A 14,241-nucleotide genomic window follows, 5' to 3' on the forward strand; every position below is an offset into this window, starting at 1 on the left:
AGCGATATGAACCAAAAAAGAAATTCATTTTGGGTCTTCCACATGAATCCTTTTCCTCCAATCATTTCTATCCAACGCCATGTCCTCGGTGAGGTTCAAAGCATTCATATCCTTTCCTATCATCTCCATCCAAGTCTTCCTAGGCCTACCCCGACCTCTTTTAACTAATATATTTTCCCATTTCTCCAACCTTCTAACTGGAGCATCATTAGGCCTTCGCCGAATATGTCCAAACCACCGTAAACGATTCTCCGCCTGTGTAGTTATACACTGCCGGTCCCAAGCCCGGATAAAGGAGGAGGGTTGCGGTAGGCCTGTGACAGCCAGCATAAAAACTTTGTCATATCCTATGAAATCAAAAGAGTTACATCTATAGAAATATATTTGCTAGTCAATTGTACCTACAATCTAGTTGGAATCTCACAATGTAGGTTGTTTTGACTCGCCCGTAAAGGGTTAGCATAGTTGGAGTGGGCCTCGGCTGTCATACAAGCGGTCGGGGTTAGATTCTCCTTGCATAAGCTGAAGTGCAGCAGAAGCCCTAGGGGCGAGGGGCCTAACCACTGTGATTATCCGATTTTTGCATTCAAACATACAATAACCAGACACTCTCTCAATTAGGAAGCCTCAACCAGGTGTCAGATGCAAATCTGACCATGCTACACATGAAGTCTCCAATGGATGGTGTTTTAGCATTATCAGGAGCGTATATGCGAAACTTGCTAAACCCTCGATGTCAAGTCAGAGACAAACAAGATGTATAAAGCACAGAGCTAAGTGCAATGATAAAAGAAGAGCGGAAACTTGTCACTCCATCAAGGGGCCACAAATTTTCATCAACAAAACCATGAAAACGCCTCAATTGAACAAGACAGCACAATCACAATTTCCAATGCATAACTAATTTTCTTTCAAGTTGCTCCCCTTTTGGTATCAATTCACATGGTCACTAATTAGCAACAAATGCTAACACAACTAAAACAATGAACATAAGAGGGAAGCAAAAGCTATAATGAATCACCTTATTAATAGTAGACTTTTGTACACAAAATTGGAACTTGTCTTTGCATGAAAAAATAATGTTTTACCTATGCAAATGTTACCATCATCTTGTGCTAAGATGGTAATCAACAGCAGTTAAGAACACATGTTTTCCCAACATAATTTCAACTTGAGGCTGACCATCTATAACATCTACTTTCATCTGCAAATGCAATGAAGAAAATAAATGGCCACATACATGTTTGAACAATTTACAGTCATGTGGGCACAAATGCATGCAGTAATGGTCCAGATAATAAGTAGCTTCGACTGATAAATCATCAAAGTAGAGCATAGATGGAAGCACTGCAAATAATCTAACATAGTGGAAAGATTGAAGGCAATGATGAATGAGGCAGCAAAAGTGATGTGGTGCCATAGCATGTAGTGAAGGTGGACATGGGGATGGTGAGAGTCAGAAAAGATGCAGAACTCCCCAAGAGCCCAACCAATCTCAGAGTTGCGATTATACAAGAATAGAAACTTTTGGGAAATATAGCTAAGAGAACAATAAATGCATTCAAGGGTCACAGGAAATGCACCTAAAGCACTTTAGAATCATGTTTCATCAAGCTTATATGTAAAACAGCCAAAAGAGCATACAACTACCAACAGATGAGCAATGAAGGAAGCAGTTAGGGCTATTCAACAAGTTTGAATAGGCAGAAAGTCTTCAATGTTCGACTCAGCTCATTTAGGCTTAGACCCAACGGAGGCTCAGGCTGACTTAACATGGGCAGCATTCCAGCCCGAGTTGGCTCATTTCATATTTTTACAAGAAAAAAGGCTTTTCACCTAGAGGATAATGCAAAAACAACCTCCTTTATCTAAACACATTTAACCACCTAGTCTATGTTACTCCATGTCTATTAGATACACCGATAAAGGCATAAATGTTTTTAACAATCCTACATGAGCAAAAGGGCCTTTCTTAAACATCACCAGCTCTAACTAGCTCATCTTGATGACCAAAGTTTTCTCCAACTTTACATATGCCAATGGATTGGTGATACATACGATATAGGTTTCATCATATATAGAATAGTAGGAAACATGTTGAGGAAAAATAATAATAAATGGCAGTAAGCAGGCCAGAAATAGAAAAAATGGGGGAGAAAAATAAGTAGAGTGCTTATCATCAAAAAACACTTCATGACAACCTATTTATTGAGTGTTTATAATAAGAGCAAACTGTGTAGAGTGCTTATCATCAACGTTTTCTTCCACTTTACATATGCCAATGGCTTGTTTATAATTGGTGGCAATTCAATTCAAATATCATTCTTGTTATAATCCAGCGAGGCTTCCCTCAATTGAACTTCAAAATGTCGTATTTCTCAAGAAATTCTCAAGCATTTTTCAATAATGAAAAAATGTAAATATAAAATAATAAAATTAAAAAAATATATATTTTGATAATATAACCATTTGCAATATAAATTTGATATGATCGTGTTTTCATTTTTTATCATTATTTTGTACCATATCCATCGAATCAATTAAGTTAGGAAACTTCACAATCTTATGGAGAAAATTTTGATATATTTTTGTATTGTGATATGAGTCTATCATATCGATTTTCTTCATAGTAATGATACATATTGTACCGTATCGTATACGATACGTACAACCTTGAGGAAAGTGACTCCCTTGTTCTCGTTGACATGAGTGCAGCACACAAAAACAATGCCCTTTATGCTGAAACTGTGTTGTTTTCATGCCACAAACCGTCTCTTTGGGTTGGGCTCATGACAGGTTGGTCATCCAACCCATCGCCTGTAAACTAGCTGGTTGGTCCAATAAAGAATGGACCTAGGCCAGGCCAGCCTAGCCCGATCTCTGGACCATATAGGAGAGCATCCCATGGGCCATTCGTTGGTTGGAACTGTCTGAGCCATGATTGGGCTCATTTCAAGCTTGCTCCAACCAAGATCAAGCTTAGGCCCAACCTGCTTTCTTGATAGGCTAGGTTTGATCAGGCTACAGCCCATTGACGAACAGGCCCGATGTCCACCTTTACTTTAGTTCTCAAAGTAGAGAAAATATGCAATGCACTTCTCCTCAGTCCTGTTTAATAATTGCCACTAATAAAGAACTGCCATGGTATTTGAAACCTAAGTCAGGGACAAGGCATTTTTGATGACTGACTTGCTCTGAAATGAATTCAGATCCAATAGAGTATAATAAAATAATTTAGATTTTGAACCCCACAACAGGCTCAATGCCATGTGGGAGACTTGCAAAAAATAAAAAGTTTTAAATTCCAAAAAAAACATGGGCAGCATGGGTTTTTAGGTATTTTGGACTTTAATTTTCAGGTCAAACAATATTTAAACCCAATGACCAACTAATGCAAAACTTTAAATTGAAAGAACAATGCCAAGCCCTACGCCACTAAAGGCTCGTGGGCAGCATTGTGTAACATTCTATTTCACACAGACACCCCATAGGGGGTGCCGTACCCGTGTCGACACGGCAAGACACAGGTCCTGGTACTGGACTCAGTGTTGCTACGCCTTGGGTCAGGTCCAACCCAGACCCGACCCAAACTTAATGTTTTTAGACCCCCCTTCTCGATTTCCCCCTCGTCTCCCCCTTTCTTGTCTTACCCCCCTCTCTCTTTCTCTCTATAGAGAGAGAGAGAGAGAAACGAAGGAGGACAAGAGAGAGAAAGGAAGAAGGAGGAGGACGAGAGAGAGAGGAAGGAGGAGAAGAAGAAACAGAGGAGAAAGAAACTGGGAGAGAGAGAGAGAGAGAGGAGAAGGTGGGGGGGGAGGAGTACTTGGGCTTCTTCTCCTTCCTCTTCTTCTTCTTCTGTCGGTGCTAGAGAGAGAAAGAAAAGGGAACAAAAACATTTTATTTTATAAAAAAAATATATCAAACTGCCCCCTCCTTTCTTTAAAAAAAAATTCATTCACACCCTTATCTCCCTAATATATATATAACCATGTGCCCGTAACTGTTATTTTTTAAATTACCGTGTTGTACCCTACGTACCCGCACCCATACTTGTACCCATGTGACATAGGTAACATTACTTGGCTGAGAATTGAACCTGCATGATCACAATGCTGCCCAGATGCCTTTAGTGGCTTAGGTTTTTGCACTGTGCTTTAAATTTAAAGTTTTGCATGTTGCCTACATGACATTAGTTGGTTTGGTTCAAGTGAAGGTCAAAAGACTTAAAAACCCATGATACCCATATTTTAGCATTTGATAGTTTTCGGATTTGTTTTGGAATTTTAAACTTGTGATATTTGCAAATTTCCCACATGGCATTGAGCCTGTTGTGGGGTTAAAAATCTAAATTTTTTATTATGTTTGATTGGTAAGTTGAAGGAAAACGATCAAGACTGTATCTCATAATTTTCACAGTGTCCCACCGTATCCACACCCGGATCCGAACCGAATCCATTTGGCATGGGTCAATCTTCTAAAATGCCATATCCCTTACACTTGTAGAATCACCGCCAAGACCATCCCCTCACAAAGATATTTGGCACAAGCATCCTTCTCCTCAAGCTATTACAATGACTTAGTTGACCACGTGGCACAGTTATCTTCATGTTTTTATCAATCACCCTTATTTTTCAGAAAGTTGCTTCCTCTTGCAAAGCCCATGGGAGTATGTCCATACCTGATAGAACTAACTGAAAAAACCCAGAATTGGACATGTGGACAAGAAAAAGAGAGAAAGTGGTATTCAATATGGAGCTAGTAGTTTTTTCTTTTTTGTGAGGAGCTTGAAGAGTGGTGACCCCATGCAGTTGATAATGTTTGGAGATCCTCCAACAATGAGACATCTAAACCAGAGGTAACCCACATTGAGTACCTAAAGCAGAGGTAAGCCACTTGAAGTACTCATGGCATTCGGATATAGGCACACACTAAATAGGGGAGGAAAACTGCACAGATCAAGCTCTATAGATAGGAACAAGTTTTCCAATGACAATGCACATTTTCTCTTGGTTAGATTCAGCTTATTATGCTTTTCCTATCTTATAGTAATGTTAGGGGCTTTCCCTAATGAGTTTTGAATCCAAGATCCTTTGGTTAAGATAGTGTGATTAAATCCATCCAGCTATTGTAATTGGCCCAGAAGCTTTACTTGCATAAAAGACAAAGTGAGCAAGAAAATGTATGAACAGAAAATAAAAGAAAAATGGAAATAGGCCTGCCCAAGAAAATGAGATAATTGCACTAAACACAAACAGAAGGTTTCAAGCACAAGGATTAAAAAAAACATGCAACCAAGCAATCTAAAAGAATCAGGTAACAAGACAAATACAAACCTTGCCCTTGCAAGCATGAAATTCCAACCTCAAATTTGTATGATCTCGCGACAACAAGTATGCCTTTAGATCGTCTGCCTGCTTTTTATTGCCTAATAATCCCAAAAGGACAATGGATACATGAGGAATGGAAAAACTCAAGTTTTAGAACAATTGGATGAGAGGACCCAGAAACTAACCTGAATATAACATGAGTAAGGCAGAGTTATCAAAAGCCAAGGCAGACCTTGTAAGGCTGACAACTATTGTCATGCCAGATATTCCAGAGAACTTCTCTGAACAAAGCAACACCTGCAAATGAAGATCATATAGCTAATAAACACTGATGGATCTTACATAAAGCAACATAATACTATACAGTTTAAACTAAGAAAACTGCATTGTGTAAAAAAGAAAAGAAAAAAGATGATACATATTCCACACTAAGGGTATGTTTGGTTGTGTTGTAGAAAATCACATGAGATTGGGAATCTCATGAGATTTTAAATCATGTCATTTGAAATCTCATGTGATTCCAAATATGATGTTTGTTTAGTGTGAGGAAAGGAATCTCATTTGCATGGGATTCACTTTTTTTTGTTTGGTTGGCTATAGGTTTCATTTTCTCATGTTATATACTATATTGGATCATTGATCGGATTCATGAATGTAATGGTCCCTCTTCTTGCCCCATTCAGGACGGAGGTGGAGCTTGGAGGGGCTATTCTGGTGAAACCCGCTCCATGTTGTCTGCAGCATTAAAAAAAAAGCTAAACAAAAAATGAAAACAGGGTCTCACCTGCGGGAGACCCTATTTTGGTCACGGAGGGGGCAGTGGAGCTCGCAGCATTTTAAAAATATAATAAAAAACTAAACAAAAAATGGAAACAGGGGCGTACCTGAAAGAGCCCCTGTTTCAGTCACAAAGGGGGCAGTGGAGCTTGCCAGAGGACGTACTCCAGTGAGCTCCACCCCATGCTGCCTGCAACATTAAAAAAAGGAAAAATAAAGCTAAAAAAATTGGAAACAGGGGATCCACTGCAAGAGCCCCTGTTTCAGTCACGGAGGAGGTGGTGAAGATTGCCTGCATGAGCCCTGTTGGAACAGCCGATAGAGTTCAAGGAAGGGTGGAGGTAAGAGAGCTCACCGGAATCCCATTTCCGGCAAGCTCCACCTTACCTCAACCCATTCCCTGTGGTTGCAGACCTATGGCTTAACCCCCCCCCCCCCCAAAAAAAAAAAGACTGCAACAACAACCTTTTGGCTCACAAGATCAGTGGAGCTCGCTGGAATCCCACTTCCGGCGAGCTCCACCTTTCCTGATGATTGCAGAGTTTCTATAATAACCGAGAAAAAAAATTATAAGCTTGGATTCGGGTCGGATCTGGACCCAGACCCGACTCAGACCCAATAGAGGCACCGCCTCCCGTGTCTTTTGAAGACAGCGAGGCAGGGGTTTCAAAGAGAACCCCCGCCCCCTTCTTCCTCTCTCGTTCTCTCTCCCCGATACCCCCGACTCTCTCTCGTCTTTTGTGATTTGCCGGAAAATCCTGTCAGGCCGCCGACACCGGAGCCCACCCTCGCCGGCGACAGCCTCCCCTCTGCAACCTCGCCGGCGACGCCTCTCTACCCGACGACCCCCCAGACTTGCTGTCGGCTGCGGCTCGCCAACCTTTGCCGCCCCCGTCCCGAGGGCTCGTCGATGGCCTCTTGGCCGGCACCCTCAGTCTTGCCCTGCTGCCGGCCACCTCCTTCCTTCTCTCTGCTGCGAAGGCGCCGACGACCCACCGCCACCGCCTTCCGCTCCGGCGACCCCCAGGTACGCATCCACCTCCCCTATTTTTTTCCTTCCGCCTCCTCTTCTTCTTCTCCGTGAGGGGTCGACCAACAGGGGGAAGAGCCCCCTGTCGTAGCCTCTCATCGGCAGGGGGTTACCCCCTGCCTTTCTCGGGATTGACCGACAGGGGGGCTGAGCCCCCTGTCATCGGCAGGGGGACCCCCCTGCCTCTCTCTTTGGGATCGACCGACAGGGGGCTCATCCACCTCCCCTCTTCTTTTCTTTTCCTTTCGCCTCTTCTTCTTCTCCGTGAGGGGTCGACCAACAGGGGGAAGAGCCCCCTGTCGTAGCCTCTCATCGGCAGGGGGTTACCCCCTGTCTTTCTCGGGATTGACCGACAGGGGGGCTGAGCCCCCTGTCGTCGGCAGGGGGACTCTCCCCCCTGCTTCTCTCTTAGGGATCGACCGACAGGGGGGCAGAAGCCCCCTGTCGTCGGCAGGGGGACTCCCCCCCTGCCTCTCTCTCTGAGTCTACCAGGAGGGTGGCGACGGGCACCCCTCCTCGCCTGTCTCCCTCTCTTTTTCTCGATTGGGTGGGCAGGGGTCGAGCCCCTGCCACCTCCTTGCACCCCCGTTGTTCAGGGGAGGGGCCAAGCCCCTCCCCTGCTCCCTCTTTTCGGGCCTCAGGCAGAGACTTTGCCCCCTGCTTGTTTACGTGTTCGACAGGCAGGGGCCAAGCCCAACCTCTTTGCGTATTCGGCAGGCAGGGGCGAAGCCTCCTGCCTCCCCCTTTGTGGTAACGGGTATAGGCTTGGTCCCCTGTCTCATTGCTCTTCTGGCAGGCAGGGCGACGCCTCAGCCTCCCTCGTTGCCTTCTTCAGGTGGGGGTGCAGCCCCCTGCCTCCTCATAGTTTGCTAACAGCAGGTCAGCAAGGGCTCGCAGCCCCTGACCCTACTTCTTGCGCTATAGCAAGTGCGCAAGGGTGCGATGCCCTTGCCTCTGCTTCATTCTTGTTAGGTCAGTGGCAATGCCCCCGACCTTCTATTTTTGGTGTTAGCTTGCTAAGATTGTCGCTTTTGCAGCTCGTGCGACGGATCCTGCTCGAACTCCAGGACCTGAGCCATCCATCGCTTACACTCACAGACGCCAGCAAGCTTGCAACTCCCAAAGGTAGGGGAAGATTGCACGGAAGACTTGGACAATTGAATTAAGTTCAATTAACTAAAAATGGACCATTAAATAAATATATAGAAATATATATATTTATACGAGTACGCATTTAACTCAAGAACGCGGTTTCGCGATCCTTGTCCTTTACTTTCTGTCAGTCCTTTGCCGTCGCGCGTTGCGCAAAGGTTTTGCTCTGCACTCCTGCGTACAGTCCTTTACTTTGTCGTCGCGCATCATGCAAAGGTTTTGCGTTGCACTCCTACTTACAGTCTTTACTTTGCCGTCGCGCATCGCACAAGGGTTTTGCGTTGCACTCTTGCTCACAGTCTTTACTTTGTTGTCGCGCTTTGCGCCCAGGCTCTTGCTTTTGCATGTGTTGTTACTGCCTTGCTATTGCAGATGACGCTCAAGTTCTCGCTCATTGCATACGCTTTTAAGGCATCCTCGTGGAGGATGCAAGAGACATCTACCACACTCCCTTTTGCGACAAGAGTTTAGTCGGGAGCGAGCGATACATCCTCGTCTAAGGAGAGGGATACTTCGCAAGGATCCTGGCTCTTCGTGTACGCAGTCCTGCAGGGTCGACTTGAGATTTTAGAGAGTTGCACAAAAGCATCAAAGACTGCCCAAATCGAAGCATTTGGAAGGAGGTGATTGGCTGGTTCTGTTGGAAAACCCGTATCCCGTCTATCGAGGCCGGTATCGAGTCATGCGAGGCGTGTAGATACCCTGATAGCGGATGAGATTCGAGATAATCACATGCCAAATGTTGGCACAAGCTGGTGGCTGTTTCAAAAGATAAAGAATGTCAAAGTAAAGCTTGAGAAACATTACATCTTTGTGAAACACTCCTGTTGAGGCTCTTATTGAGGAGCTATACCCCTTTCATCCTAGAGTACTTGTAGTCATGCACTACACGTCTAGTACTGCGATGATCGGATGAGACGGTCGTGTGACCTCGAATAGTGCTAAATGCATAATGCTGTAATCACATAAAATGGCCTCACATTCGCCTTCACATGCAAGATGCTCGAGTGGTTTAAAGACCACAACATAAAATGGGTCATTAGTTAAGCAACCCCTAACGCACCCATTCGCTATTTGTTGTCTGTCAAGAGAGAGGACAGAGCGGTACAAAACTCCAATGGACAGGTTGTTAACAACCACCCCACGGGCAATGATCCGGCCTCCCCAGTCATTGGAGTTAGGGAAAAGGGGCTACAATAGTTAGCTCAACATTTTTGCAGAAGTTTGATGCAACTAGCTATTCGGGTTATTGAAAATACATAGAATAACAGACGCCTGAACTAGTCTCAGTTGTTTCTACGTTTTGCCTGCGCGTACCCGCAGGCCAGTAATATCGAAACATAAAGTTTGTACACACTAGTCGATTGCTTGCTTTTTTGGTTGTTTAGTATGCTACTCGTTGAGATGTACCCGCCTGTCGAGGCGTTACTCTAGTTTGTTAAACTGCTTACGGAGTTCTTTGCTAAGTAACATCTAGCTTCTCATACTAGTTAAATGCTTATAATATTAGCATTATGCCAGTTGCTACATATTAGCATATGACTTGCTTTACCTCTTGGTTGAATTGCTTGTGCTTGTTGCAACGTAGCACTTGTTGGCTTGCATCTCTTATGATTGATGTGATTGCATAACTATCGTAATCTACGAACTGGTGGCAACTAGGATTGATGTGGCCGCTTGTCTTATGAGCTACTTACATATTGTGATATAACTGCTGTCGTGTGATTGCTTATCATGTATAGCTTATGAATGGCTTGTGATGCAATGGTTTATGCCTTACGATTAATTTAATTACTTGTTGATGTACTGAGCCATTTGATGGTAATTGTATGTATCGCGAGCATTGTTATGAGTGCTTGTCTTATTCAATTGTTTTGTTTGGCTGTCGGATAGAGTTAGTTACTCTTCACCTATAAAATCAGCTGGATTGTCATATCTGCGTGTTCTCATGTGTCGTTTACGCATGCTTTGAGGTCCTATTTAAGGATTGCAATGTTCCTTGTGGCAATAACACGATGCGTAGTATTATATGTTTATGTGTGATGTGATTGATATGCCACGTGATAAGAAATGTTGGAAGTATGCGATAATATGTTCATGGTTCATGGAACCTTATTGGAGGAATGGGTGATCTTGTGTTTTGTTTTACCATGTGGAGTGATACGATGCATATTGCTGATATACATGTTTGTGCCCATGATGGTGGCTACTGACCCCAAGAGTGGTCAATTGTTCGGAGCAGTCGATTGTATTGATGCATGTATCACTGAGTAGGGTGTCTGTTGAGGACCTAATCTCCAAAGGATTATCTGCGAGGGCGTGTATGATCAAGACCAGGTAACCGGCTAGAGTGGTAGATTCTCTGTGAGGATGTACACTGTCCACAACGGGTAGCCGCAAAGACGGTGAACTCCTGTGAAGAAGTATATGGTCCAAGACCAGGTATACCATCTAGGGCGAAATTCCTTGTGAGGTTATACATTTCCCAAACCAGGTGATCCGACGTTGATCTTGTTGTTTGTAATAGTGGCTATCGACCCTGAGAGCGGTCATTTGTGTTGATGCGTGTATTACAATGGTTTTCATTGTATATGACACGTGTTGGGGACCGACTTCCCAAAGGTTTCGCTGTGAGGGTATGTATGATCAAGACCAGGTGACCCGACTAGAGTGGTAGATTCTCTGTGAGGATGTACACTGTCCACGAACGGGTAGCCGCAAAGACGGTGAACTCCTGTGAGGAAGTGTATGGTCCAAGACCAGGTATACCATCTAGGGCGGTAATTCCTTGTGAGGTTGTACATTTCCCACATCAGGTAATCCGGCTAGAGCGGTAGAATCTCTGTGAGGATGTACACTGTCCACGAACGGGTAGCCGCAAAGACGATGAACTCCTGTGAGGAAGTGTATGGTCCAAGACCAAGTATACCCTCCAGGGCAGTAATTCCTTGTCAGGTTGTATATCTCCCGAACCGAGCGATCCGACGTAGAGCTTGTGAGTTTTGATTACCATAAAAAGTTATGGTGAGCTGTGATGATCTTTCGAGATTGTTTGGGATAGCCAGTTATAAATCTATAGTTTTGGCTTTCTGATTTAACATGTTTTCATGCAGGACTCAGATGTGAGAATCAGATCTTTATTTGATTTTAGATCATGTTTTGGACCTTCTATAGAAGGGTGGGCTTTTTCTGAGAAAGTATAACGCCTTAGTGAGTCATAACAGGTGACAGTTGGCCGCGTAAGGCTTTGAGAGATAAGAATAGATTAAGGTTGTTCAGGACAAGCGTTTGTTAGAAATAGTAAGAGCGACAAATGATGTCCTGATAATGATTAAATGCAGAGACCCCGTTCTAGGAACGAGAACAAGCTTGTTTCGTGGTGGTTCACAACTTACGATCAAATAAATCGTCTTGCTACGTTTTGACAGTTGCATTGCTTACTTGCTTTGAACCGCTTACCTTGTTGCAATGCTTACCTGCTTGCACTGCTTACCTTGTTGCACTACTTGCCCGTTTGTACTGCTTACCTGTTTAGCTGCATATCTGCTTTAAACTGCATAACCTGCTAAATTAAATGTACTTAATTCAGTTTCCTGTTAGTCTCTCTTGTGCACCTACTAGTTTTTCGCAAAACTAACCCATTCTATGGGTACAGGTGATGATTAGGTACACCCCGGGCGATGGCGCAATTGCAAGATGACTTCAAGATTTCTTCTTTCTGCTCTTAGCTCGCGTCCTAGATGTTTTGGGTTTGTAACGGATTTTCCTTGGAATATCCAAATTTTGTGAGTTTTGGTTCTTTTAGCTAACGTGCCCAAGGTTATCAGCTTGCCTTCTGAATTAACAAAAGAATAGTCTTCCGCTGATTTCATAAACACACTCTGGAGGAAAGAGATTTTCTCTAGTCTCTTGCATGTTTTCTGAAAGGTTCGCAAGTTTGAAATTTTGGGGCGTTACAGTTTCTGCATCCCAAAGAGGGTTTAAAAAAAAGTCTGGTGCACAACACGTTTTCCGGAGGTTGCTAGCTTCTTTGCACAGTAGTTCTTCAGCCCTCTTCATCGTTCCAGTGAGCTGGTATCGGTGGAGGACCACCGTCGGCCTCAGTTGTCCCCTATATATAGAAAGGAGACAGTTGGGAGTTTCAACCCCAACAGGAGTCTGCTGCAGCCTTCATGAAACCCATGACTCATGGGCCTGCAAAGGCAGCAATGTGATTTTGAATCATACGACTTGAAATGACAATTTAACCCATGAGATTTCAGATCTCACGGGTTGGAGAGAAACCAAATCATATTTGATTCAATTTCTCACCTCAATATTTTTTTTTGTTTGGTTAGGTAGTCAAATGAGATTTGGACTCTCATTTGAATGAGAATCCAAATCTCATGAGGGCCATGACTCATGGGCCTGCAAAGGTAGCAATGTGATTTTGAATCACACTGACTTGCTAACCCGTGAGATTTGCTCTCACGGGTTGGAGAGAAACCAAATCATATTTGATTCGGTTTCTCACCTCAATATTTTTTTTTGGTTAAGTAGTCAAATGAGATTTGGACTCTCATTTGAATGAGAATCCAAATCTCATGAGGGCCAACCAAATATACCCCAACTTGTCATATGGACTAAAGTATGGTAGAACATGGAAACGGTACATAGAGACATGTATGCATTACTCACCGCATGGGCAGGCATGAGTGCCGATGGTATGAGAGGGCAACCAACCACATCTCTGATATAATCCCCCTGTACATAAAACACAACAATTGATATTATGTCAAGTCGAAGAGAACAGATCCAACCATCTAAGACAGTGCTTGGGCAAAGAGCATCATGTATACCTGTGAATTTAGGATATTATCCAAAACAAATTTGTTGTCATCACATGACTCATAATAGACCTCGACAAGATCAGTAGGTTCAAGCCCAGCTTTCTTTCTCAACTTCTGGACTCTGTTAATAACCTGTGTGCACAAAATTGATACTTCAGCAACAATTATTAGATGGGTTCAATTCACCGAGGCTGACATACTTGAGGCAATCACCAAAGCCATTTTATGTAGACCATTCTCTGCAATCAAAGATTTCTCTCTGAATGGACCCTAGTGGGTTGAAGCCAGGAGGTACAGTTCAAATCAAGATGGCTGCTAGATCAGGTCTAGGTTGACTAAAGCCAGACAGGGATGATACTGTGTCATCATGGACATGGATACGGGCATGGGAGACAACGCAGACATGCTTGTTACAACAGGCAAGTATTGTATATGATTATGTGCATTTAAAATTCTTAATGCATCAATATCATCTTAAGTGCAAATTTTTGAACAACAATTCTGAATTATTATGATTACAAATATTGAAGAACAAATCTCAGTTGGAAAATGATATGTAGTGTAATCAACGACATTAAACAATCAGGATACCAAAAGAAATGGACAAAATTAAGGACACAGTTTTGACAGTGTCCAACACAAGTTTGACTGAATCCATGAAGTGTCGTGGTGTGTCCATGTGTTGTGTTGTGTTGTGTCCTGTGGGCACCTGATACGCATGCTAAGTAAAGTGCCTGTGACACATAGGGCAGATAGTACTACTAAAACTCCAGCTTAACAAAGGTGGGACTGCATTTAACCCAGTGAGTCAATGTTGAGCAAGGATCCACATGTCAAAACTGGGTTGGACAGCATGAGCCATACTGTCTGGCTTAGATGCACATGACCTGAACCTGAGGGATTATACAAATGGTTGGACGTGGGAGATACCCAAGTGGGCTAAATAAGGTAAGCTGTAGGTAGAGGTGGTTAAACTGCAGATCAATTTGAAAAACGCCTTACCACCTACTTAGCCTGCAAACAATAAATACACACTAATTCCAAATCTTCTTATGGTAAGGAAAGAATTTTCAAGTAAAAGGTTTGAACAATTTCATTATCATGACACTATCAAACCCCTATAGGA

The 14,241-nt window shown here is 43.3% G+C and overlaps 1 protein-coding gene across 5 annotated transcripts in view; it reads right to left on the minus strand.

Moving 5' to 3' along the window:
* LOC149822417 (tRNA synthetase class I (I, L, M and V) family protein) overlaps positions 1-14,241 on the minus strand; it is a 124,645-nt gene that overhangs the window by 12,379 nt on the left and 98,025 nt on the right. For 3 of the 5 annotated variants that reach the window (XM_089981462.1, XM_089981458.1, XM_089981459.1), the window contains 5 exons: positions 13,125-13,247; positions 12,964-13,029; positions 5,513-5,624; positions 5,334-5,425; positions 887-1,204 (listed from right to left, as the gene is read on the minus strand). In XM_089981462.1, the coding sequence (XP_089837588.1) occupies positions 1,106-1,204; positions 5,334-5,425; positions 5,513-5,624; positions 12,964-13,029; positions 13,125-13,247 (492 nt within the window). In that variant the 3' untranslated portion in view covers positions 887-1,105. Of the gene's footprint in view, positions 1-886; positions 1,205-5,333; positions 5,426-5,512; positions 5,625-12,963; positions 13,030-13,124; positions 13,248-14,241 lie in introns of those variants that run through there. The other 2 variants (XM_089981460.1, XM_089981461.1) reach the window with 1 other exon arrangement.

This window comes from Nuphar pumila, chromosome 11 (assembly GCF_984573655.1).
Source record: "Nuphar pumila chromosome 11, dmNupPumi1.hap1.1, whole genome shotgun sequence".
In the NCBI taxonomy this organism is placed as follows: Eukaryota; Viridiplantae; Streptophyta; class Magnoliopsida; order Nymphaeales; family Nymphaeaceae; genus Nuphar; species Nuphar pumila.